This window comes from Camelus ferus, chromosome 9 (assembly GCF_009834535.1).
Source record: "Camelus ferus isolate YT-003-E chromosome 9, BCGSAC_Cfer_1.0, whole genome shotgun sequence".
NCBI classification, from domain to species: domain Eukaryota; kingdom Metazoa; phylum Chordata; class Mammalia; order Artiodactyla; family Camelidae; genus Camelus; species Camelus ferus.
In genome coordinates, this window is record NC_045704.1 from 62,626,232 (window position 1) to 62,649,290 (window position 23,059).

General features: G+C 39.4%; 1 protein-coding gene across 1 annotated transcript in view; it reads right to left on the reverse strand.

Annotated features, from left to right (window-relative positions):
- Positions 1 to 23,059, reverse strand: part of MAGI3 (membrane associated guanylate kinase, WW and PDZ domain containing 3) — a 219,058-nt gene that overhangs the window by 8,823 nt on the left and 187,176 nt on the right. Inside the window, 6 exon segments of the mRNA XM_032486989.1 lie at positions 2,124 to 2,267; positions 2,846 to 2,972; positions 3,745 to 3,847; positions 13,253 to 13,438; positions 18,228 to 18,416; positions 20,537 to 20,729. Coding sequence (XP_032342880.1) covers positions 2,124 to 2,267; positions 2,846 to 2,972; positions 3,745 to 3,847; positions 13,253 to 13,438; positions 18,228 to 18,416; positions 20,537 to 20,729 — 942 coding nt within the window.

The window sequence follows — 23,059 nt, forward strand, 5'->3', positions numbered from 1 at the left end:
TGAGGAAGCTGAGGTCTGGAGAAGTCACCCAGCTGTACACAGCTGCAAGGTGGCAGAACCAGAGCTGGATCCCTCTCCCCTCAGACTTCCACACCCACGTTCTTCCTGCTTTATTAATCCGTCTCTACCAGAAAGTGAACGGAGGGAGGCAAAGCCAGCAGATCTCGATCAGCTGCAGCCCCGCTCCCGGACTCTGGCCATCAACCCTTCTCCCTGCCGTCAAGGCTCCCCAGCTCAGGTCTGCTGCTCCACATTCTCACCCTCCCCATTTTCCCTCCTGTCCCTGGTCCACTAATTACAGGCCTTCTCCAGAGTCCCGGCCCTGCCCACATCTCTAAATCTTCTCCTTTAGTGATCTCATCCACAGCAAAAGCTTCAGCCATTGCCTCTGCCTGAATAATGCAATCATCTGGGACTTTACCTCTAATGGCCCGCTCAATATTTACACCTGCTCCAACCAGCTGGTCCATCAACATGACTAAAAGTACATTATCAGTCTTTGCCCAATCCTTTCTCCTCCTGGGCTCTCCAATGTTTTTTTCATAGTACAGGCAGGGTAAAGCCTCTAAGCCACCCTTTGTTCCTTTCCTTCATCCTTCACTCATTTAACAAGTACTCTAAGCTGGTCTTTTTCTCATTAACAGCTGATCCGATACATATCACTTACCTTCTCCCAGAGCATTGCCATTCAAGTTCTACTCCCACCACTAGGACTGGACGCCTAAAACTATAGCCAGCCCTGTTCCCTCGTTCACCCTACACGCCAGGAGACTCATTTTATCAGTGTATTGCTCCGAGGGGAGCTCTTGGCTCAAAAGTCTTCTGTGACTTCCCACTGTCTTGGACCTACATTTGGTGACCCATCCTACATTTATATTCTCATCCTCTTCTGCTCCCCTCTGTACTTTCTAATAGCCTCTAGGTAAACTTGACCACTTGCAGTTCCCTACATATGACCTATACTTCCTCAGTTTTACCCCTTTGCTTATTTCTTCAGCCTGGAATGTTTTCTTTCCTTAATCTCCCCCTATGGAAATCCTATCCACCGTCCAATGCCACCTATTCTATGAAGTCTTCTCCATTCACATGCACCTTCTTGGAACTTGTACACAAGTCTAGTCATTTAGAGAAAGGATGGTATCTTGTTTTGGTGTCATTCTTTCTCCCAGCTCATTCAGTGCCATGTATAAATCCTTGGGTAAAGTGAACACTCAATGTATCTTTATGAAATGAGAGATGGGAGTGGAGCAGTGACGGGGAAAAGTCAAAACTACAGTCACTCAGATTTTTCTAATTATCATTAGAATATACCATCTAGTAATTTGCCAGGGCCATTTGCCTTTCTAATTAGTTTACTTAGTTAAAAGGAAAAGGGAAAAAAGAAAACAAAACAGAAAAGAAAAAGAAAAACTTCTCTTTCCCTGATCCCTGTTGGTGGCAGAGGGAGGAAAGAGAAAGTCTTCCTGAGTAGTAGGGGGAGGTCGTCCAGATTTGAAAATTTTTAGTGTATAAACTAACTGAATACCAGTGATTTAACTACTTTTAAAAATTGAAGCCAGCAAATAAATCTTCTACCCAGAGAAGGAGGAAAATACCTCATGCAGGTCCATAAACAATCAGGCCTGCAATGCCCTGTGCGAAGCTGCAGTTTCAGGATTGAGAACACTTACGCTGGACATTACTGATGCGAATGCTAGTCCTGCAACTCGGGAGGGTCATGCTCTTCCATCTGTGGCTATCTCTAGGAATAGCTAAGAGGAAAAAAAATTCCCAGGCCTCTTGCTTCTTGGAAGAAGTTGGAAGATTCTGTTTCACCCTGGTTTTTCCAAGACTTCCAATAAGATGAAGGTGTATTGTACTTATTAATCTATTTACCCTTAAATGTGGATTATGCACATAAAAATGATTTTTCTGACCACAGTCGAGGCCGCAAAGGCAGCATGACAGCCACACACGCAGCAGCCCGGGAGGAGGAAGTGAGACCAGGACAAGCCTCTGCCTCTCAGGTCTCAGCGGCGGAAAGTCCCGCTTCACAGCTTCAGCAGGTTTCCGCACTCCCTTTAATCAACTATTCCCAGAAGTTTCCATTCTGGAGCCAGAACCAAAAGGTGCAGCCAACTCACGTGAATCCTGCCGTCTTTGATGGCAGGCCCGTCCTCGGCCAGACGCAGGATGAAGAGGGCCATGTTGTACTCCTTCCCGCCCCGCAGGCTGAAGCCGAAGCCCCGCGGGCCCCGCTCCAGCTCCACCGGGTAACAGCCCAGGCTCTGGAGGGGGGAGACGGATGAGGAAAACAAGCTCTCACGGACTGCCTTATTCAAAAAGTTTGAACAAAGGCTACTTTGATAGCTGGAAGAACTGATTTGTACGCTCAGTATGCATTTCTGTATCATAAGGAAGGAATGTAAGTTTTGGCTGAATTTGGTTGAATAAATACAATTATCAAAGCAGCCTCAATTAGTTTGAAGATTACATGTCTTCTTTACTCATTGGTCAATGTGCCACCAATCAGAGAACAGAATTTTGGAAAGTGCTTCCCTTAAGTAGTCTCTGACTAATTTTCCTGAAAAAAGGAAAAAGCCAAAACAAAACAAAACCCCAAATCCTACTTTGATCCTACTAAAACACTGCTATTTCTATGTACTTAACTAAAGGTTCACATTTCTCCAATAAAGGGCAAACTTTTCTTTCACTCTATACATTCTCTCATGGACCCTAACAGAATGCCAAACACAGAATAGGTTCTTAGGAATGATGAATTTTGGGAACAAATACATCTAAACTGATCTGCAATACAGATTCCTCAGTGCCCACGCCCGGGGTGGGGGGGGTGGTCTCTGTTCACCTGACTGTGCCGAGTGCCTATGACCGAGATCGTCGCTGTGTCAGGCTGTGCGAGGTGCTTGTGGTCAGACCACGAGTGTCTGTACGAAATGGAGACGTCTTTTCCAGCTTCACCCTCTGTGGCATTTCTACAAGGGAGAGAAATCAAGTCACCCTCTGCACTGAGAAAATGGAAAAGAGTCTACAGGTAAAGGCAGATCAATTTCTTTTCTTTTAAATGCTCAACCTTGCCCGTCTCGGGCTGACAAACTGCTATAAAGACAGATTGTATCTAGAAGCAGAGAGATGCCAGGCAAAACCCCGGCCATTAACTCCAGCATCGCTTAAAGTCTGTCAACACCCCCATGTTTTCTGTTTGTCTTGTTTTTGTTTTAAGGGCGTCGTGAACTGCAGTTTACATCAAGGAAAACTGCACTCAAGTCACTGAACCAGAGGGCAGATAAGCTGACCTTGTCGGAATGAAGAATGGCTCTCCTGTGGCACCAACGGCCGTGAAGATGCTGAATTTCTGGAAATTTGGTTTTTGTTTCATGGCTAATATTTTCAACAAAAGAGGAAAGAAACATGTGGAAATACTGCTCTGCTCAGGTAGTCTGGGAAGACAGCAGTCCATGGGGGTCTGTCGGGGACTTTCTTCCCCAAACTATGAGGACCAAGAGGAGCAGAGCGGGTGCGGCTGTCACTTCTACCTAATCCCCTCTTGTCAGTGTGACTGGTGGTCCCGCTGCACCTGGGGTGGGGGCTGGGAAGAGGGACGGAGGGATGGAGGGAGTGGAGGTCTCACTTCGACCTCCCCAGCTGGCTTCCGCACAACTGTGTAGAGACGGGTGGGGGCGGGCGATGAAAAGTGGGGGAGACCAGGAGAGAAAGAAACCAAAACCTGAAAAGAAGCAGTCCCACCTGTCCCCAGGTATGTGGTTGGCCTGTGACTGTCCCATGGGCCTGTGCTGCAGGGCTGGGCTTTGCCTGGCTGAGTTTGTTCCTGATGGTGGACCAAGATGCTCTGTTCAAATGAGAAAACAACAGAAATAAGAATCTGTACATAAAAATGTGAAGGATCAAGTGGATCTACGAAAGTGAGGCAGTAACAAGTGGCTACTGCTTTCCTAATGGTAGCGACTTTACATGAACAGCACTGTTGTCAGCCACCTGCAACTGGAACATTAGCATCTTTCTCCCCGTGGCTTTTGATTAGTGTTTGTGTTTGAAGAAAACAGGAATCATTCTTATTGCACACACTTTCCCTCTTTCACCTTTGGTTTGGTCGTCCACACAACACGAAAATCGGAAATGAACATACTCCGTAATATTGTCTAGAGGACTGAGCTCTGGGAACTGCCTTGTTTCCAGAGAGTACCCCTCATCACTGGCAAATCACCAAGAAGACAAGGACAGGCCTCAGGACGCTGGAACACAGAGGCCCGTCCATAAACTACACACATATCTTCAACCTGCATCTTTAATATAGGAATAGTTATTTTACCTAATTCTAGTATCAAAGACAAACTTGTCAAATCATCATGAGTGTTGACAAATGTTTATGAAGAGTTTACTGTTTCTGTTTTCTAAGAGCACAAATACAGCTGAAAAAGGAACATCTGTTTCTGCATCACTCCCAGCAGCTCCAGAGCTCCGGCTGTTCCCTGAGGGCGGATTTCATAACTAAGCATGGAAACTGCTCGCACCGAGAACTGGATGCCAATTATGGGAGATGATGGTTAAAAGATACTCTTAAGGTTGTCAGACTCATATTTTTAAAGCTGAAACTTTCTAATGTTTTATCCTGCCTAAATTTTCAGACATAGGATAGTTAAAATATCAGAGAGAGAGAGAGAGAGAGCATAGCATAATGATTAAGACCATGAACTCTGGAGCAAGCTGGCAGGGTTTAAGTCTGACCCCATCACTTACTAGCTGTGTGTTCTTGAACAAATTACTTAAATATCCTGTGCCTCTAATCATCTCATCTATGAAAAGGGAATTACAGCTACCTCGTGGGTTACTGTATGAAGTGAGGATATAAATGTGCATGCTGGAATATCATATTTACTATATCAATGTTTCTATTAAAATGATCACAATGGTTATCATCATCATAATCATCAAAATGATAGTCATTTGGGGCTATATTTCTCTTAAAGTGTACATTCTGAAATATTTACCTTACTTAGCAAAAATGATCCACGTAGAGGCCATTTTTAGGTTAGAACATGTGGAAACTGATATAAACTGAATCTCAGAATATAATGAAAACAGAGAAAGACTGATGTGAAAGACAAGGGATATGAATGTTTAAGGAAGGAACTTCTCTTGAGAAAGCTGGGACTTCAGGGTCACTAAATGCATCACTGTTTTATGGCTTGGATTAAGTTGTTTCTCTTCAAAGTTCTTGGGACTGAAAACAGATAAATAACTTTTTCTTAAGAACTTCCTGGAGCTGAAAGCTGGGGAGTACTCTGAAAAAGCAGACATGTGTCTAAGTGGCAGGCAGGGAGTAATGAGATGCGGCTAAGCTGTGGCAGCCCCGTGAGGCCCTCTGATGCTCCGACTCTGCCCGCCTGGCTCGTGTGTCTATGTGGATTTCAACAACGTGTACCAGATGGAGAGATGTGGCACCAACCTTTGCAGAATTTATCCAGAGAGATGTCTTTCCTTTTTAAAGCCAAATGTTCCAGGAAGGGAGAATGGAGCATGAACTTTTTTCATTTTTAGTTTTGGTGGGGTGGGGGGAACCAGGAAATTTGTTTGTTGCTCTTTTATTACTATCATGAATTTAATTTTCCTAACTAGCTTAACAAGTTACATATGTTGGCCTCCTCCTTGCTCGCCTCCTTGTCACCAATCTCATCTTTATTTCCTTTCCTGGATTCCAGTCCTAGAACATAAATTGGACATGCCACCGCCTTATTTAGAAACCCATGGTTACTTCTATTGCTCATAAGATGCTATTCACACTTGTCACCTGGCACTCCCGGCTTCCAACTTCAGCTCCTCTGTGAAATCTTACCTGGCTCCTTAAGCACACTGTTTTCATAGGACTTACCACACTGTCTCAGAGCTGGGTGAATACCTGTCTCTACTGCTAGATTGTAAACTCCTTGATGGCAGAAGCCACGCCTCATTTATATCCCTGTACCTACCAGAAATTCCACAAGTCCTTCCATCTTTGCTTATGAGTATGCCAATTTCTAAGTGCCCACCATGATAGAGCTGAATTCTCTTCTGTCATTGTAAATTCATGGTACTATTAAGGGAATGGAAACTGGTGGGAAAAATTAAGTTTATCAACAAGATGACTGGGAGGTACTTATACCTTTGTATTAGTCTAATTTGGATAATTTTCTGTGCTTCACTAGCTTGGCTAAAGCAATGGGTCTATAACTTCGGAGAGGAACGTATAAATAAGCTGATCAGTTTCAAGGCTTCTGCTCCGTTCCCCTAAGGATGAGAGATGCCACTGCCGGGCAGAAGCACCACAGATTGGTGCTTACTCTTCCAGTTACACGGTTTTATGTTATCCTCTTCAGGGTTAAAGAAACTTTCTATCATTGGTATTCTTTTCCTTTTTAGTCCTTCCACCCACGCAACATGGCTTCTCCAATTGTGTTAAAAGCTGTTTTACTTCTCAAAGTTATATATTTATTGCATGATGTCAAACAGGGCTATGTTCTAGTAAAGCATTGGGTTAAGTGTATCTTTCCACCAATGAGAATTAAACTTTTGCTGGAGTTTCTTTATGTAACTATTTAAGAGGAAGTGCATTATCAGAGGAAAAACACAAAATCCCATAGTTAAACTATAGCCACAAACATTGTAATACATTGGGAATCATCTGTACTAAGAATAAATAAGAACCTTGTGGAAGAACTTTCTAAGACTCTTTTGAAAAGATGATCCAAATAACTGGAGATATCCTATGCTCTTAGGTAGGATGACTTTAAATATTTAAAGGTGCACATTTTCCCAAAGTTAATATATTTTCAATGTTTCCAATAAAAATTGCACTTAGATTTTTTAGAGGAGCTTAACAAGTTGCTCTAAAATTTTGTATGGAAAAGTTTCACGAATATCTAGTTGACTTGCGGGGCGCTTAGAGAAAGACTGGCCTTAACTGACAGATATTAGGATATAACACAGTTACTGAGTTTTTAAAAAGTGTGTATGAATATACATATGTATACACACACTATTAGAAATTCTATTTATACATATTAAAATTATATATACACTATATATATATATATAGATAAGAACAGATAAACCAATAGAATAAAATTGAGAGCTTGGAGATTCATGTTTAAAGGGGAAGTTAATATACAGAATAGATGGCTCCACAAATCAGTGAGAAAAGAAGGACTGTCCAATAGCTGGTCCTAGAAAAATTGACTCACTTAAGAATAAAAAATAAAACTAGATCCCTCCTAAAACTATATATAAAGGTAGGGTCCAGATAGTTTTCTAATTTTGCATTCAGGTCTTTAATCTAACAGATGATAATGTAAGGGAAAATCTCCATGACATGGGGTAGCAAAGGATAACTTAAGTAAAACTTGAAAAGTACAAGCCACAGGTAAAAACTGACTACTTTGGTGACATCTGAATTAAGAATCTCTGTATAATAAAGGGCACCTTAGTCAAAGTTAACATACCGATGACATGAAAAGATATTTGTACTTTTTTAAAAGCTAAATTGATGACTGCCTATGTAATTCACAAGGAATCTCTAAATATCAACAAGAAAAAGACAGCAATCCCTCAAGAAAAATGAGTAAAGGATATGAAGAGGCAATTCACAAGAAGAAAAGAAAACCCCCAAATAAGCACCTAAATAGATGCTCAAATTTATGGGTAAACAGAGAAACGTAAGTTAAGTCCCAATGAGACAACGCTTTCCATACTGCAGACTAGCCAATTCGAAAGCTGGATGATGCCAAGTAATGGCGGGGATATAAAGATAAGGACACGTCAGTGTTCTGTTGGTGGGAGCGTAGATGGTTGCAGCAATTATGGAGGACAATCTGACAGTATTTGGTTAAATTAAGCAATTTATCTGAACAAGCAGTTTCCCTCCAATGAATTCTCACACTGTTTTAGAAGGTACATACATGAGGGTATATCAGGTAGCTGGTGATAATGTGGAGTTGGAGGTAGTGTGGCTGTCTGTGGGGGAGGGGACAGGCAATATTTGGAAAATATACAGTGTGGAAAACCATCTAGCAGTTAAAAGCCATCGATTATGTTCACCCAGCAACATGGATAAATCCTGAAGGCACATGATGCTATGGTACGAAAAGCACAAGCAACCAAAGAGGGATGAATTAGACATCAACGACAGTAACCTTCTGTGCATCAGAGGACAGCATCAAGAAAATGAAGAGACAACTTGCAAGATGGGAGAGGAGACTTGCAAAACACATACCTGATAAGGATCTAACAGCAGAATGTACAAAGAAGTCTTATAATTCAACAATAAAAAAGACAGACCAATTCAAAAGCAAGCAAAGGTTTTGAATAAACATTTTTCCAAAGAAGAGATGCAAATGGCCAACAGCAACATCATTAGTCATCAGGGAAATAGAAATCAAAACCACAGTGATATACCATTTCACACTCACTAGAATGGCTAAAATTACAAAACAAAACAAAACGAAAACCCACAACAGAAAATAAATGGTGAGGATGTGGAGAAATTAGAAGCCTCATATATTACTGGTGGGAATGTAAAATAATGCTGCTGCCGTGGAAAACTGTCTAGCAGTTCCTCAAAAAGTTAAACATGAGTTACCATACGATCCCACAATTCCACTCCTGGGTATATAGCTAAGAAAAATGAAAACATACATCTGTACAAAAACCTGTACACCACTGTTCATAGCAGCATTATTCACATAGTAAAAAAAAAAAAGAAAGAAATCACCAAGGTGTCTATCAAATGATGAATGAATAGATAAGCAAAATGTATATACACACATAATGGGATATTATTCATTAGTCATAAAAAGGACAAGCTACAACATGGATGAACCTTGAAAACATTCTGCCAAGTAAAAGAAGCCAGACACAAAAGGCCATATATTATATAATATCATTTATATACCATGAAATATCTAGCAAACCATAGAGACAGAAAGTAGAGTAGTGGTTTCTTGAAAATGTTCTGGAATTGGTGGTGACGGTTGCACAACCTTGTGAAGATACTCATTACCACTGAATTGTATACTTTAAAATGATGAATTTTAGAGTACTTGAATTATGTCTCAATTAAAAAGAAAAAAGATACAGCAACTAAATGCCATGTAAGATCCTGGACTGGATCTTGGGACAATAAAATGACATTCAAAAAAAAAAAAGCAATACGGTTCTGAGAGAAAAAGCAGCATAAAACCTGTAACACAATAACACCATTTATATAACTCAAAAATAAATGCCAACACACACACAAGTATGTATTTTAAAAGACATAAATAAAAAGAGGCACATAAAACACACTGGCGTAACTGCCAGGGGCAGTAGTAAGAGAAATGAGAGTGGAAAATGGAGACAAATGAGAATAAACAGATAAATAAATGGACAGCAAAACAAAACAAAAGAATGGTTCTGGCAGTGTTGCCATCACTAACACAGCCCTTCGCAGCCTTTGAGAACTTGGGTTCACTCTTAAAAATGAAATGAACAAGACCTGATGCAACATTAGAAATTGATTCCACAAAATAATACAGTTTAAAGATTTCTTTACAATAAGCAAGAAGAAGCAGGCTTAATCAGTTTATGCTCTAGAAATTGAGAACAAGACAGCACGGTGGAAGAGGTGGCGGTGCTGCCAGGATGCCACCAGCCAGGGTCCCGAGTCACGAATATGTTTGAGAGTTTTGTACCACACATGACACTTGCCTTGGGAACTTGGTTAACCATTTCCTTGGCAAAATAAGCACAAATATTAAATAGTTTCTAGCAAAAGGGGGAAAGGAAGAGGAAGGGAACAAGTTTTCTTTTACCAGGTAACCGTCTGCTATGTGTTAATAGTGAGTGTCTTGTGGAGAGTCGGGAAGCAGTATCACACGGGAAGGAACGCAGCTCTGGGGAATCGATCTGAATGTGTGATTTCTGAAAACAGCTGTAGAGCTATAAATAATCGCTTGCTTCTTTGGTGTAGTTGATAGATTTTATACGAATACAATGAAAACCCTGGAAGACTTAAAAACTCCATGAATGGGATTTTATGGACAGAAATTTCTTCCAAAATCTGTCCATTTCTTACCTGAAAACACTAAGAGATTCTGAATGTTCCCACAGCTTAATAAAACTTAGCGTATAATAAGGTGCAATCACTGAAATGTGATTTTACATGTCAAATGCAATTGTATTTTAAGAGGCTGCACCTACATATGAAATACACTTTAAAGCATGGGTCTGCTAGGGAGTTTCCTTTCATCCTTCCACTTTTCCTAAACACTGCCTGGCATTATGTAGGAAATCTTGAGACTGTCAACAAGACAGGTCTAGAAGTATTTGGGCCAGAATGTGTCAAACTTAATTTTTTATTCCAGGAAAAATGAGCAACTTTGGACAAGATTTCACAGAAAACACCATCAACAATAAAGGGTAATTTTGGGGAAAAAAATATACGAATACAATTCAGCAGTAGAAAGACCACTTCTTTCTTTGTCTCAAGGCTCCTCAGCGTGCGGTCTGTTGGTCAGTCAGCAGTAAGATGCGTACTTATACTGAGAGTAAGAATTTAGAAAATTTTATGATGATTTAACAGAATAATTTTCTTTGTTTTTTTCACTTAATTTTTTGTTCTATTTCACAAAAATGCTGGTCTGTGATGGACTAGGGAAAAAACACTGATGCTTACAGATGGTTTGAGAAGCACTGATCTATACTATTGCTAGTTCCACTGCTTCCAGCAGCTTCTATCACTAGGGTAGAACTGTTAGCTCTCAAACTGAAGGTTAGAAATGTTGAGTGGCTTGTTCAAGGTCAGACAACTAATCGGTGCCAAGCATGGTGACACAAGTGCACTACGTACATCATTCTCAGAACAACCCTGAAGTGTTATTTCCTATGGCACTGAGTGAGGCCTGCTTTTTTGTGGGTCACAGAACAAGTTTAAGGCTAAAAAGCAGGCTATAGAGATCATGGTAAAGAAACTGAGGTAACGAAATCTGAGCAAAATCACATGAAGTAACAATGAACCTTCATTCAAAAAATTTTATTGAGCACTTACTACGTGGTTAACATTGTTTTAGGCCCTTGGGATTTAGCACTGAACATGACAAACTCTCTAACGTCATGAATCTTAAGACTTTACATTCTAGCGGAGGAGATGACAATAAACAAACTCATAGTTCAATAATCTTGGGTAGAGCTAAGTGCAATGAAGAAAAATAAAAAGAAAAGTAAAGCTGCGTAAGGACTGGACGAAGGCTGGGGCGGGCGGTGGGTAGCGTTACTTTCTTTTCGAAACTGTGGTTGGTTAGGGAAGGCACAGCAGTTAGGAGCACAGACTCTGGAGCCAGACTGCCTGATTCAAACACTTGTTCTGTCACCACTTTTATGACCATGGGCAAGTGCACATGCAGAGAATGGGAGACTAGCATGCCTACCTAGGGTTAGCGTGAGTACGAGAGGAGGCCGCAGATGTGAAGTACTTAGGACAGTACCTGCTGCATGGGACTTGCTTCCTAAAGATCATCACCTCCCCGGGCAGTGAGACTGAGGCAGAGACCTGAATGAGGGAGGCAGCCGAGCAAAGATGTGGTAAAATAATGACAACTCTCATTAGATGAGCACCTGGGGTATGTATGCAGATTATGTACATTTCCAGCTTTAATCCTGACAGTGATCCTGAACTAGATATTACTGTTCCCATTCTGTAGATAAAAAACTGAAGGTCAGAAATGTTAAGTGGCTTGTTTAAGGTCAGGCAGCTAGCTAACAGGTGTCAGTGAACTCTGTCGGTCAAAAGCCTTACTTCTATCGGGTTTATACTGCCTCTGCTAGGTATTGGCACAGACCTCCTGACTTTTACTTTGTTCATTGGTTCATTCATCCATTTACTCATCCCTTCATTCAGAAAGCATTTACTGAGTGCCTACCGAGTATCACAGTCAACTGGTAATATTTTCTCTGTCTTCAAAGAGCAGACCCTTGTAATAGGGAGACAGTGATGGAAGAATAATGCTCAACGAATTGCAGAGATAAGGAGGGTAATGGGATTTAGGGGAGAGGAAGCCCATGTGTACAGAGGCCAATGAGGCTGAGCTCAAGACAGGATTTGGAAAGAACACTGGGAGGTAAATTTCAAAGGCAGGTTGGGAGCAAAATCATAAAACACTTTCTGCTCAGAGTGTGTGGAAGCACTGGAGCTTCCGCTGAGGAGGATTTTAAAAGGATCAGCAGAGTCTGGGCAGAGAAGGGAAAAGAGCAGAGGCAGGGATGTCACGGGGTCTTAGAACAAGAAGGGGCCTCACAGAGCAGTTGGGTGATCTCATGTCCATGAAGAAACAGCCCCGACAGACTCTCAGGCAGAAGGCAGATTGATGTAACACCTTAGATAAATGTATGTGAGCGGAGCAGTAGGAAGAGGAAAGGGAAGAATCAAGAACTAAAAGACCAAAAAACTGACTAGATTAGAGGATCACGGGGGCAGGGGGCCATGAATACACGTTATACAGTACAAGGAATTGCAACACGGAAGACTGAGCCTTCCTAAGTCTGCTGCGTTTGGCTTCTCGGTAGCTTTGCAAAATCAGAGAACATGAGCTGAGCATTACGTAATGGTTACCTTGTAATTCATAAACAAAGGACATGAACTGGTCCTATTCAGGATGGTTCCTAATTAGAAATTCTTAATGATCAAAGGCAGTTTTAAAGCTAGGCAAGATACTAGGCGAGTTTTATGCCCTATTTACTGGCCATTCCTACATACTCCCTTTCCCCGTTTACAAAGCAGCTGCCGAGAACGAAGCCCTGCCCCGCACAGCGCACAGCGAGGCACACTGTGGCGTGGGCCTGCCATGAAAGGCCTGATACCAACAGTCCCTTTCTTTGAACTCTTCTGAGGATTTTCTCTTACTCAAGCAGAGACTTAAGACATTATTTTAAGAAAATAAGATCTGAAAAGTATTACCAATCTCTTTCACTCTGGATGCTCACTTCTCTGGCACATAAATAAACTGGCCACCACTCACCAGCTAGATGATTCTTCTTGAGCCTCTGACAACTTTATAATAATCTGTCTTTTAAATTCATTAAATGGAAAAGGCAAAAAAGTGAGAGTCCAGGGTGAATAAATGGTTCTCTCATTGCAGTGATTTTGGCGATGCTGGAGGAAGCCGCTGCCTTCTGCAGGCTCCGTGTCCCTCAGATCAGAGTGGGGAAAGCAGGTTTACTGGTTCCTTACCTTCTTCAGGAATGACTGTTAGTGTGACAGTGACACCGGCATCTTTGATCAGCTGAACAATGTTGTCATGGGACAATTCGACAATGGACTGTCCATTCACAGCAGAGATATGATCTCCAACTTTCAGCTTTCCACAGCGATCAGCTGGACTTCCTTCTATGACCCGGCCAATTTTATGAGGAATAACTGGGGGGGGAAAAATACCTAGGTTTTTAAATTATTTAACATATCTGTTAGAGTTGAATTCATCATCATCTTTATCATCAAAAACTCAACATAACAGCAAAGAAAATTCTTTAAACATGTATCAAAAAAGCACCACGTGTGATCATCCTATCCAAATGCAACTATTTTCATATTGTCCTCCACTCTTTGTTGATATGCATAGATGCTCCTTACATCACTGCAATCATAGCATATAAAACCTCTTTGCTATTTTCCACTTACCATAAACCTTTTTTCCAATTTTTATTGTCATTCTAATAATGCAGTTTAAATGCTACTGACATCTGTGACACTTACGACATTTTCTGTTTGTCTTTGGCTGTTTAGGCTGCATCATGTTTCTGGCTATTTTAGAAATTGCTCCATTGAGACCATCTTTGGCTCTATTGAAGGGGCGTTTACTCCCACAAGGAATCTTGTAAATAAATGCAGTCTGAAATCAAGTTTTGGACTCAGATTGGTCAGAAACCCAGTTATAGTGAAATGACGGATCATTAAAATGCATCATACTTACTTCTGTGGCAAAGTTAATTCCTTTTGTTTATGCCTTTAGAGCTTTTTAAAATTAGAAAAGCTGAGTAGAATTAGAATATTAAATGTTTAACATTAAGATTATTTGGCTTATGGATAAAATCCTACCCTGAACGCACAAGGCTGAGTCTCAGACGCTTGCAATGCCACCCATGCAGGTCTACTGTATCCCTAGCACAATGCTAAAGGCCTTCTGAGACTATTAAGACACTTCACTGTTATTACGGCTTAAAATGAGTTCTCAGACATCAGGAAACCTTGTCAAAATACCTTTCACCACTTAATAAGGGGCATTTGTATTAAGAAAGAAATGTTCCTTCTACGTTATCTGAGAATTTCTTTGCCCAGGTCAGTAAATTTATCAGGCACTTGGGCTCCTGTTGAATATGGATTGTTACGAATAGGGAAAATTAATATCTTTAAATGGCACTATGATTATGTTTAATTTCCATAATAAAATGGGCTCCTCACTTGTATTTCTGAATTATATCTAGGTGTATGTCAGGGACATTTTAATAGACCTTCATTTGGACTGGAAGTTATTCTTGGCGATGATTTATGTCCCCACGGACAGTGAGTGCCATCCCTTGGCTCTTCTAGGGTTATACAGTGGGAAATTTTATCTGAAAAAAGAGGAAGTCAAAGTTGGAAGCAAGTGCCTTTTAGCTCTGAATTATATCGAGTATTTATTATACCTTTTTCCTGATAAACACAGGATTAGACAAGCTCCAGGCAGGATGGGCTGGTTTCCTGACAGTACCACAGGTGGCACATCAGAAACGCATGATGAATCACACAGTGGCCCTGTGGTGACCTTCTGAATCAGTATCTTAGTTATTCTCCTTCTTAGAAGAGATTTACTTGTACACAGTGTTCATTCCAGATCCCCTGAGAAGAAGATCATTTAGCTCCTCAGCACACTGAAAGGGGTTTGTTCGGACTTGGGAAAGCATCAAACAGAATTAACCGCTGAAGTCCCAGTGGTTCCTTTCTCATCACGTGAGCAATATGGTCAAAGGGGATTGGCAGATCTTGGTACAGAACTTCCAGAAGGGTGAGTTGTCGAGGTAAGGGAAGGTCAAAGTGGTTGGACTGTTACTGACTTCGTATTTATAACAGCACCACCAAAAGAGTTAAAAATAGCAAACTTCCGAACATTCTCTGAATAGACTTTTCAAGGTAACTGCTCAGACTACACTCGGCTAAGTAAAAGTCTGAAGTCCTATGTACAAATTCTATAGGCATTTGCCATACAGCTAAGTTGGCTTTATCTGTCTCCATTCATCTGTGGCCTAAATCTGTCTCACCGCCTGACTTGTCCAGCTGCTGAGATCTCTTTAGTGCTCTTAAATATTTCTTTTCAGGAAAAGAAAGGACAGTAAATGGCAATGTCCCTTTCTCAAAGAAGTCCTCTGCAACCAGAACTGAAAAGTACATGATAAGAGAAACACTAAAACCTCTGAAGTATTGGCAAAGCAAGAACTAGCCAAGTCCTTTTTCCTCTTCAACAGAGGTCTTTTCTAAGTACTCCGTTCACTTGGCACTGACACAAACTGCGTCCAGGGCAAACGATGCGGAACCTGGATCCCTGATCTTTGAAAAAGTCAGTGGTAGAGGATCTCAGGGTTTTATAACTGGTAGTAGAGATGCTACTGGGAACTCTTCTTGTGACAAATGTCAGCAGAAAATACATTTCATCAGACTGAAAAAAAGACCCACCTATACTGTGCAGAATACCACCCTACACCAAGACAAGGTCCACAAAGAATGATCTATTCTGACAGACAGGTTTCTCGACTTGTTACCTGCGTTAACTCTTTTCTAAACCCAACTTTTGCTGGTATGCAGTCTGCAGCAACTGCTCAGTCTCCGAGCAAAAGTTCCTCATTCAAGCTTACCCCGGAAATCTTTGAGCTATATGAGATAAATGGAGTTCCAAGAAGAATGCTTTCAGGGCTCAGAATTTTGTGAGATTATTAACTAGCATTTCAGTGAAATTATGAATTCTGGTTTTTCACCATGACTGAAAATCTCAAGTACTTTGTATAAAATTCACTGACAACCTAAGCCTAATTTACCATTCAGGCTGATAATTAATGAGCTGCAAATACTCATTTCCTGCCACACATTAGCTGCTGCCTCAATCTTACATTTTAATTGGGCTTTCTTTCCCATCTCATTACTCAAATATCGATAAACTTTTAAAAGTTTCTTTAAAAAAAAAGGTCAAGAGGCAGTGACAGTTTTATAAATAATTATGTTGACAATGGTAGGAGAAGCCACAACAAGCCACAGCAGCTAACATTCACTGCAGGTCCAGGCAAAGGGCTTCACGTGCGTTATCTCCTTTCATCCTCACATATGAGACAAGAAGTGTTATCATCATCCTCATTTCCCGGGGGAAACCATAGCTCTTGGAGGGTAAGTAATCTGCCCAAGATCAGACAGCTATTAAAAGACATAAGCAGGTCTAGAATCCAAGTCTGTCTGATTACAAAGCCCAGCACTTAATGACGCTATCTTATACAGAGATTTAGCATCTATGGTCTGCAAAACCATCAAAAGAGTAAGAAAAAATTTAAACAAGTATATAAATATTTTTAAATTTTGTATATAAACAAATAAATATAATACACACAAAAATATATTTAATATATAATGTATTAAAATTTAGTAAGACAAAGTTTAAATAGAACAAATATAAAAATATGTTAAGTATATTTATGTGACACAAGTTACTTTGCTGAATTCCTCTATATCTCTTAGTTTTACCGTGAACACTAGACTCTCCCCTAGTCTTTGTGGTGCTAGGGAAGGGGTATCTTCAACACAAAAAGTGGTTAGCATGTATCACACGGAGTAATAATCTTTCACTGTTTCTGTTACTCTAAATGCCTGGGATTACTGCATGACATTAGAATGAGAATATGATTATCTAAAATGGTTATTTGTTTTTGAAATACTGATTTCCAATGATACAACATAAAATCCACCTAAAAGCTGCTTCCTTTCATTTTTCTGACACAGGCCACATAATCATCCTCACAGCATCAGTGACAGTTCCAGTTCCAAGCGTTACCATAGCAACTGCTTTTGGAAAATGGAAACTAGTATCAGTGAGCAGTGACCTGATACTATAGTAATAACTCATCCATGTCACAGAATCTTCTTCCTTTACACACTGGCATTAATTTTAGCAAGATTTCTTTTGTAAATTGGTTTGGCTCACAACACCTTCCTGAAAGTGTTTCCTTTTTTCACTAATGTTTTAGTGACTATCTAGGCTAAAAGGATCTCACTACCCAAGATATAACCAAACTCACTGGCAAAGGCAAGAGCACATTTTCATGTGGTCAAAGATTTGAATCATTTGGCTTGGAAAAATAAAGACACCAGACAAACATCATACACCAATATCAACTTGCTGGCTCTCATTGTATGTTCACTTGGATTTTATAATTATATTTAAAGATAATTTTTTTCTTAGAAACATAAAGACACAACAAATACTTAGTTTGCTGAATCATAACAGCCCTGAATATATTAGAGGTAATTCCTCCTTTGTTGAGGGAATTAATATATATATTCACCCTTCTCAGATGACAATATTCTGTCAAACTAGGTTCAGGGTATTTAGATTAATTTTTAAAGGGTCTGACAAAATTTTTACCTTTTAATGAAGCATGTAAAGTAAGAATGCCTCATCATTCGAGAAGGTTGCTTTATAGCTAGAAGATAGCAATTTTTATTAAATGACATGAAAGGACCATTTAAGACATATTTGGGTCAAGATTTTTCTGCTAATCTGTTTTGTTTTTTCTCAGCTGCTTCTAGCATTTAATTCATTTCTGCATACATGATTTCTCCTAATTAAAAAAAAAAAAACCTATGCCCCCCAAATTTAAAAAAAATTCAGCACTGTTTTTCTTTCAGTAAATCAGTAAGGTCGCATCCGTGATATACTGCTGCAGTATAATCCTGATGCAAACTGAGCTAATGAGACTTATTTCACAAAATCTGAGATGATAGATAAACCGAAGCCTGGAAGGCTTGATTCAGATTATCTAATTTTGAAAGGTAAAGAGAATACGCAGCATTTTAATAAAAGGTAAGTCTCTAAGGCAATTTACACATGATTCCTATTAGTTTCATAAACCCCAGTGGGCGACTCAGAAAACTACAACTGTAAAGAGGGACAATGGTACATGGCAGCCCTTACCTCCTGGAGGTGGCTTGTTTTTGGAAGTGAGAATGACAAAGCCAAATCCTTCATTTTCTTTTCGTTGCAAGACAACATCGTACGCTTCTTGGGGAGCAGGCCTGGCTGGGACCTCTGCTCGGTTCAGGCGGGGAGATCCATTCTGGGCTGAAAGGAAGGCTTGAGAGCTGTCATCCTCAGGTTGTTTCTCTATAATAAACATGATCAATTTTGATATTTCGGGAACATCATAATTTTTGATAACTAACGCGTTTTTGTGCTAAGCCTTTGACAAGCAAGTTTAGATTCTAATAACATAAAGAAAAGAAAAGCAGTGCCCTACCCAAGTGAGCTCTGGATATAATCTGAGTGCAGATGTAGGCAGCAGCAGGCCATCTGACTTCTTAAATACTCTCTAAGTGCATAATTGGAAAAATATAAAATGTTATCTCACTTTAAAGGAAGTTTTTCAAAGCTTCTGTGAAATTTGATAGTTAAAAAAAATTCTTGAAATTGTTTTCAATCCAGCAGGGTTTTAACCTTGGCCAGTAAGTTTTCAAAAAGTTGATAATGAGAAAGAACACAGTAAACTTCCTTATAAAGTCAACTTTAAATATAATTTAGTGCAGTGACTGACATTTATGATGTCTGGGAGGTCACTGCATCGGGACAGAGATGCTGCCCATTATGGGTTGAGACCAGTCTGCCATCGATGCAGAATTTATCTTTTACAATGAGTTTTACAACCGCAGTTGCCTGATCAATGATACCAGATGGGTTAACCATTAGCAGTTCTCGGGTATACAACAAGCAGTCCACGTGAAAAGCTAACTCTCCTAGGCATCCATTAGGTCACATGGAATCTCCAGTAAATGAGCAGTTAACCTATACCTTTTTCTCCCATTCAAGGATAACATCAGAATTTGAGAAAGAATGACACAAATTAGTCCCTATTGATTAAAAAAAAAGGCATCAAATTTGGTGCCATAATTTGATATAAACCATCCTTAACAACAACCACAATATACTGCCACTGGTGACTATGCATTTACAAGGTTTCTTTGGCTCAAAATCTATGTGATACTGAGAATCTGTTTTTGAACCTCAACAAAGTGTCACCGATATCCAATCATTAACAAAAAATAAAGGTTCTTTTTGATATAATGCATGGTTAGAATGAATTAGCTAAAATGCTTTCAATATAACAAACTACAGACTTCATGATGCTTTCCAGGAGAGAGCCAACTCTAGTTGTGTAACATACATAAACCACATTTTTTTACTCTATGCAGTTATGTTCTGATTCCAGCACAACCAAACAGAGGCAACACTGCACTAAATCTGTATGCGTCTCGGAATGCCTGATATTTACAGAAAGAGGTGGGCCTTTACTTTGGATGTTGCAATCAAAAACACAGAGCCTCATTTTTAGGCATAATACAAATATTAACCAAGTCTACAAACATTTATTTTTCATGTCCATTCTGTGCCAGGCAGGCATTCTTCTAAGTACTGGGGATACAGCACATAATTAAATGGACAAAAATTCCAGCCTTCATGAGGCTTACATTCTTGTGGTGCCACAAGGCTGTCTTTTAAAATTTTTTAAGTGGCAAGAATTCACTTTTAAAAATTTCTACTTAATATTCACAAAGCTACTGAAGAGAAAAATATGAGATTTTCACATCCTAGTGTAATGGTTTAGACCCAGGGTCTGTGATTAAACTACTTGTTTTAATCCCTGTCCTACTACTTATCAGCTACGTGTTTCTCAACATTTCTGTAACTAGAAAAGTGACAGTGTTTACATCATAGTGTTGTAAAGAGTAAGTAAAAAAAATCCATATATCTGGGACACAGTAAGCACTCAATAAATGTTAAATCATATTATACTAAAACTGAAAACTCCTCAAGTAGAAACATTCTGCCCTCTGAATATTTAGGATTTCATCAGAACCAAAATCTTTTGATATTCTGCTAATGGGATATCTTGGTATGACTAAATAACTGTGTATCTGTTTTTAAGAAAACAGACTTAACCTGATACTCTGATCTATAACACCACATTGGCAAAATTCATCAATAAATTCATATAATCTTAATACAGAGGCCCCAAATTTATTTCTCTTTTTTTAGAGTAATAGTACTATTTCTGAATCCCTTTGCCCTTACATGGTCTTCCACAGGAAGGCCATGGATCATACTAAATGGGTTACCTCATACACTATTAAACATAATAAACCTCCCCTCCACCACTTTCAAAAAAAGAAAGTGGACTAAGTGTCTTCATTTCTATTTTAACTTCTCAGAGCAGGAACAGGTTCACATACCACCATAGAAGATCTTTCTTCTGACCGTTAATAACACGTGGCCATTTCGAGCAGCAGTCGTCATTAGATCTAGGACTTGTTTGTGTGATTTCCCTTTAACCGGAATTCCATCAATGCACATCAGCTCATCAGCTGCACGCAGCCGACCATCTTTCTCAGCTGCACCCAGAGGAATGATGGCCCCAATGTATATCTGATAAGATATAAAGTGTAGGCTGGTCTGTACAGTCTACTACGATCTATAAAGATCTTTAACCACTAAGTTAAGGACTTCCTGACTCAGTATTGTGCAAATCAACAGATTTTTGCAATTCAGCATGAGAACAGTTACATTCTAGAAAGGTGAAATCTTAGAAATTGACCATTCTCCAAATAGTACTTCAAATAACCACATCATGTAATCTCTTCTGGATCTTCTGGGCTGGGTACAAAAAGGACAGAAAATACAAAGTGGTTCAATAACTTAAAAAGTACCTCTATCACCTCCATCACTACTGTAAAACAGAAACATTAAACTCAGAAAATAAAATTCTGTAGAGTAGCAACTAAATGTAAGGTTTACTGAACGTCATTAGGAAAGATCTGTATGCTGTTACAGCAACTGGGATACTTCTTATAATACTCTGATCACATAAGGCTATCAGTACAAGTTTAACAAGAGAGAAATATTTCTTATTCCTAAATTATAAAGCAGTAAATATTTTAAGGGAACAGAGTGACCTAAGATTCACTTGCATCTAGGTGAAAAGATCTACTTCATTCTGTTTGCCAGCAATTAGAATCCTACAGTTAGGTAATCCTAAACGTTTGGGCTAGTTTCAGAGCTGCTAAAACTTGACATTTAAGAGATGATAAAAATGAAAGCATTTCTTCTAATATCAGGAAAAAGACAAGGATGCCCACTCATGCCACTTTTATTCAACATAGTGTTGGAAGTCCTAGCCACAGCAGTCAGACAAGAAAAAGAAATAAAAGGAATCCAAATTGGAAAGGAAGACATAAGACTGTCACTGTTTGCAGATGACATGATACTATACATAGAAAATCCTAAAGACACCACTAGAAAACCACTAGAGCTCACCAATGAATTCAGTAAAATCGCAGTATACAAAATTAATATACAGAAATCTGTTACATTTCTATACACTAACAACAAAATATCAAAATGAGAAATTAAGGAAACAATCCCTTTTACCACCATATTAAAAAGAATAGAACACTTAGGAATAAACCTACCAAAGGAGGCAAAAAGACCTGTACTGTGAAAACTAGAAGTCTCTGATGAAAGAAATTGAAGATGATACAAACAGATGGAAAGATATACCATCTTCTTGGATTAGAAGAACTAATGTTGTTAAAATGAACATACTACCCAGGATAGTCTATAGATTCAATGCAATTCTTATCAAAATACCAAGGACATTTTTCACAGAACTAGAACAAAAAATTTTAAAATTTGTATGGAAACACAAAAGACCCTGAATAGCCAAAACAATCTTGAGAAAGAAGAATGGAGCTAAAAGAATCATGCTCCCTGACTTCATGCTCCAGTAATCAAAACAGTATGGTAATGGAACAAAAACAGACACATAGATCAATGGAACAGAACAGAAAGCCCAGAAACAGTCCTAAAATTTATATAAAATCACAAAAGACCCAGTATTGCCAAAGCAATACTGAACAAAAAGAATGAAGCTGGAAGAATAACTCTCCCAAACTTCAGACAATACTATAGAGCTACAGTAATCAAAACAGTTTGATATTGGCACAAAAACAGACATATGGATCAATGGAACAGAACAGACAGCCTAGAAATAAACCCACACATCTATGGTCAATTAATTTTCGACAAAAGAAGCAAGAATATACAATGGAGAAAAGACAGTCTCTTCAACGAGTGGTGTTGGGAACGCTGGACAGCTGCATGTAAATAAATGAAGTTAGAACACTCACTCACACCATGCACAAAAATAAACTCAAAATGGCTTAAAGACTTAAACATAAGACATCATAACCTCCTAGAAGAAAACATAAGCAAAACATTTTCTGACATAAATCTTAGCAATGTTCTCCTAGGGCAGTCTACCAAGGCAATAGAAATAAAAGCACAAATAAACAAATGGGAGCTAATTAAACTTAAAAGCTTTTGCACAGCAAAGGAAACCATAAGCAAAACAAAAAGACAACCTACGGAATGGGAAAAAATATTTGCAAATAATGTGACTGACAAGGGCTTAATTTTCAGAATATACAAACAGCTTACACAACTCAATAACAAAAAAGCAAAACACCCAAAAAGATAGGCAGAAAATTCAAACAAATATTTCCTAGTAAAGAGATACAAATGGCCAATGGGCACATGAAAAAAATTCTCAGTATCGTTAGTTACCAGAGAAATGCAGATCAAAACTGGCATGAGGTATCACCTCACACCAGTCAGAATGGCCATCGATAAAAAGTCTACAAATGCTAAATGCTGGAAAGGGTGTGGAAAAAAGGGAAGCCTCCTACAATGCTGGTGGG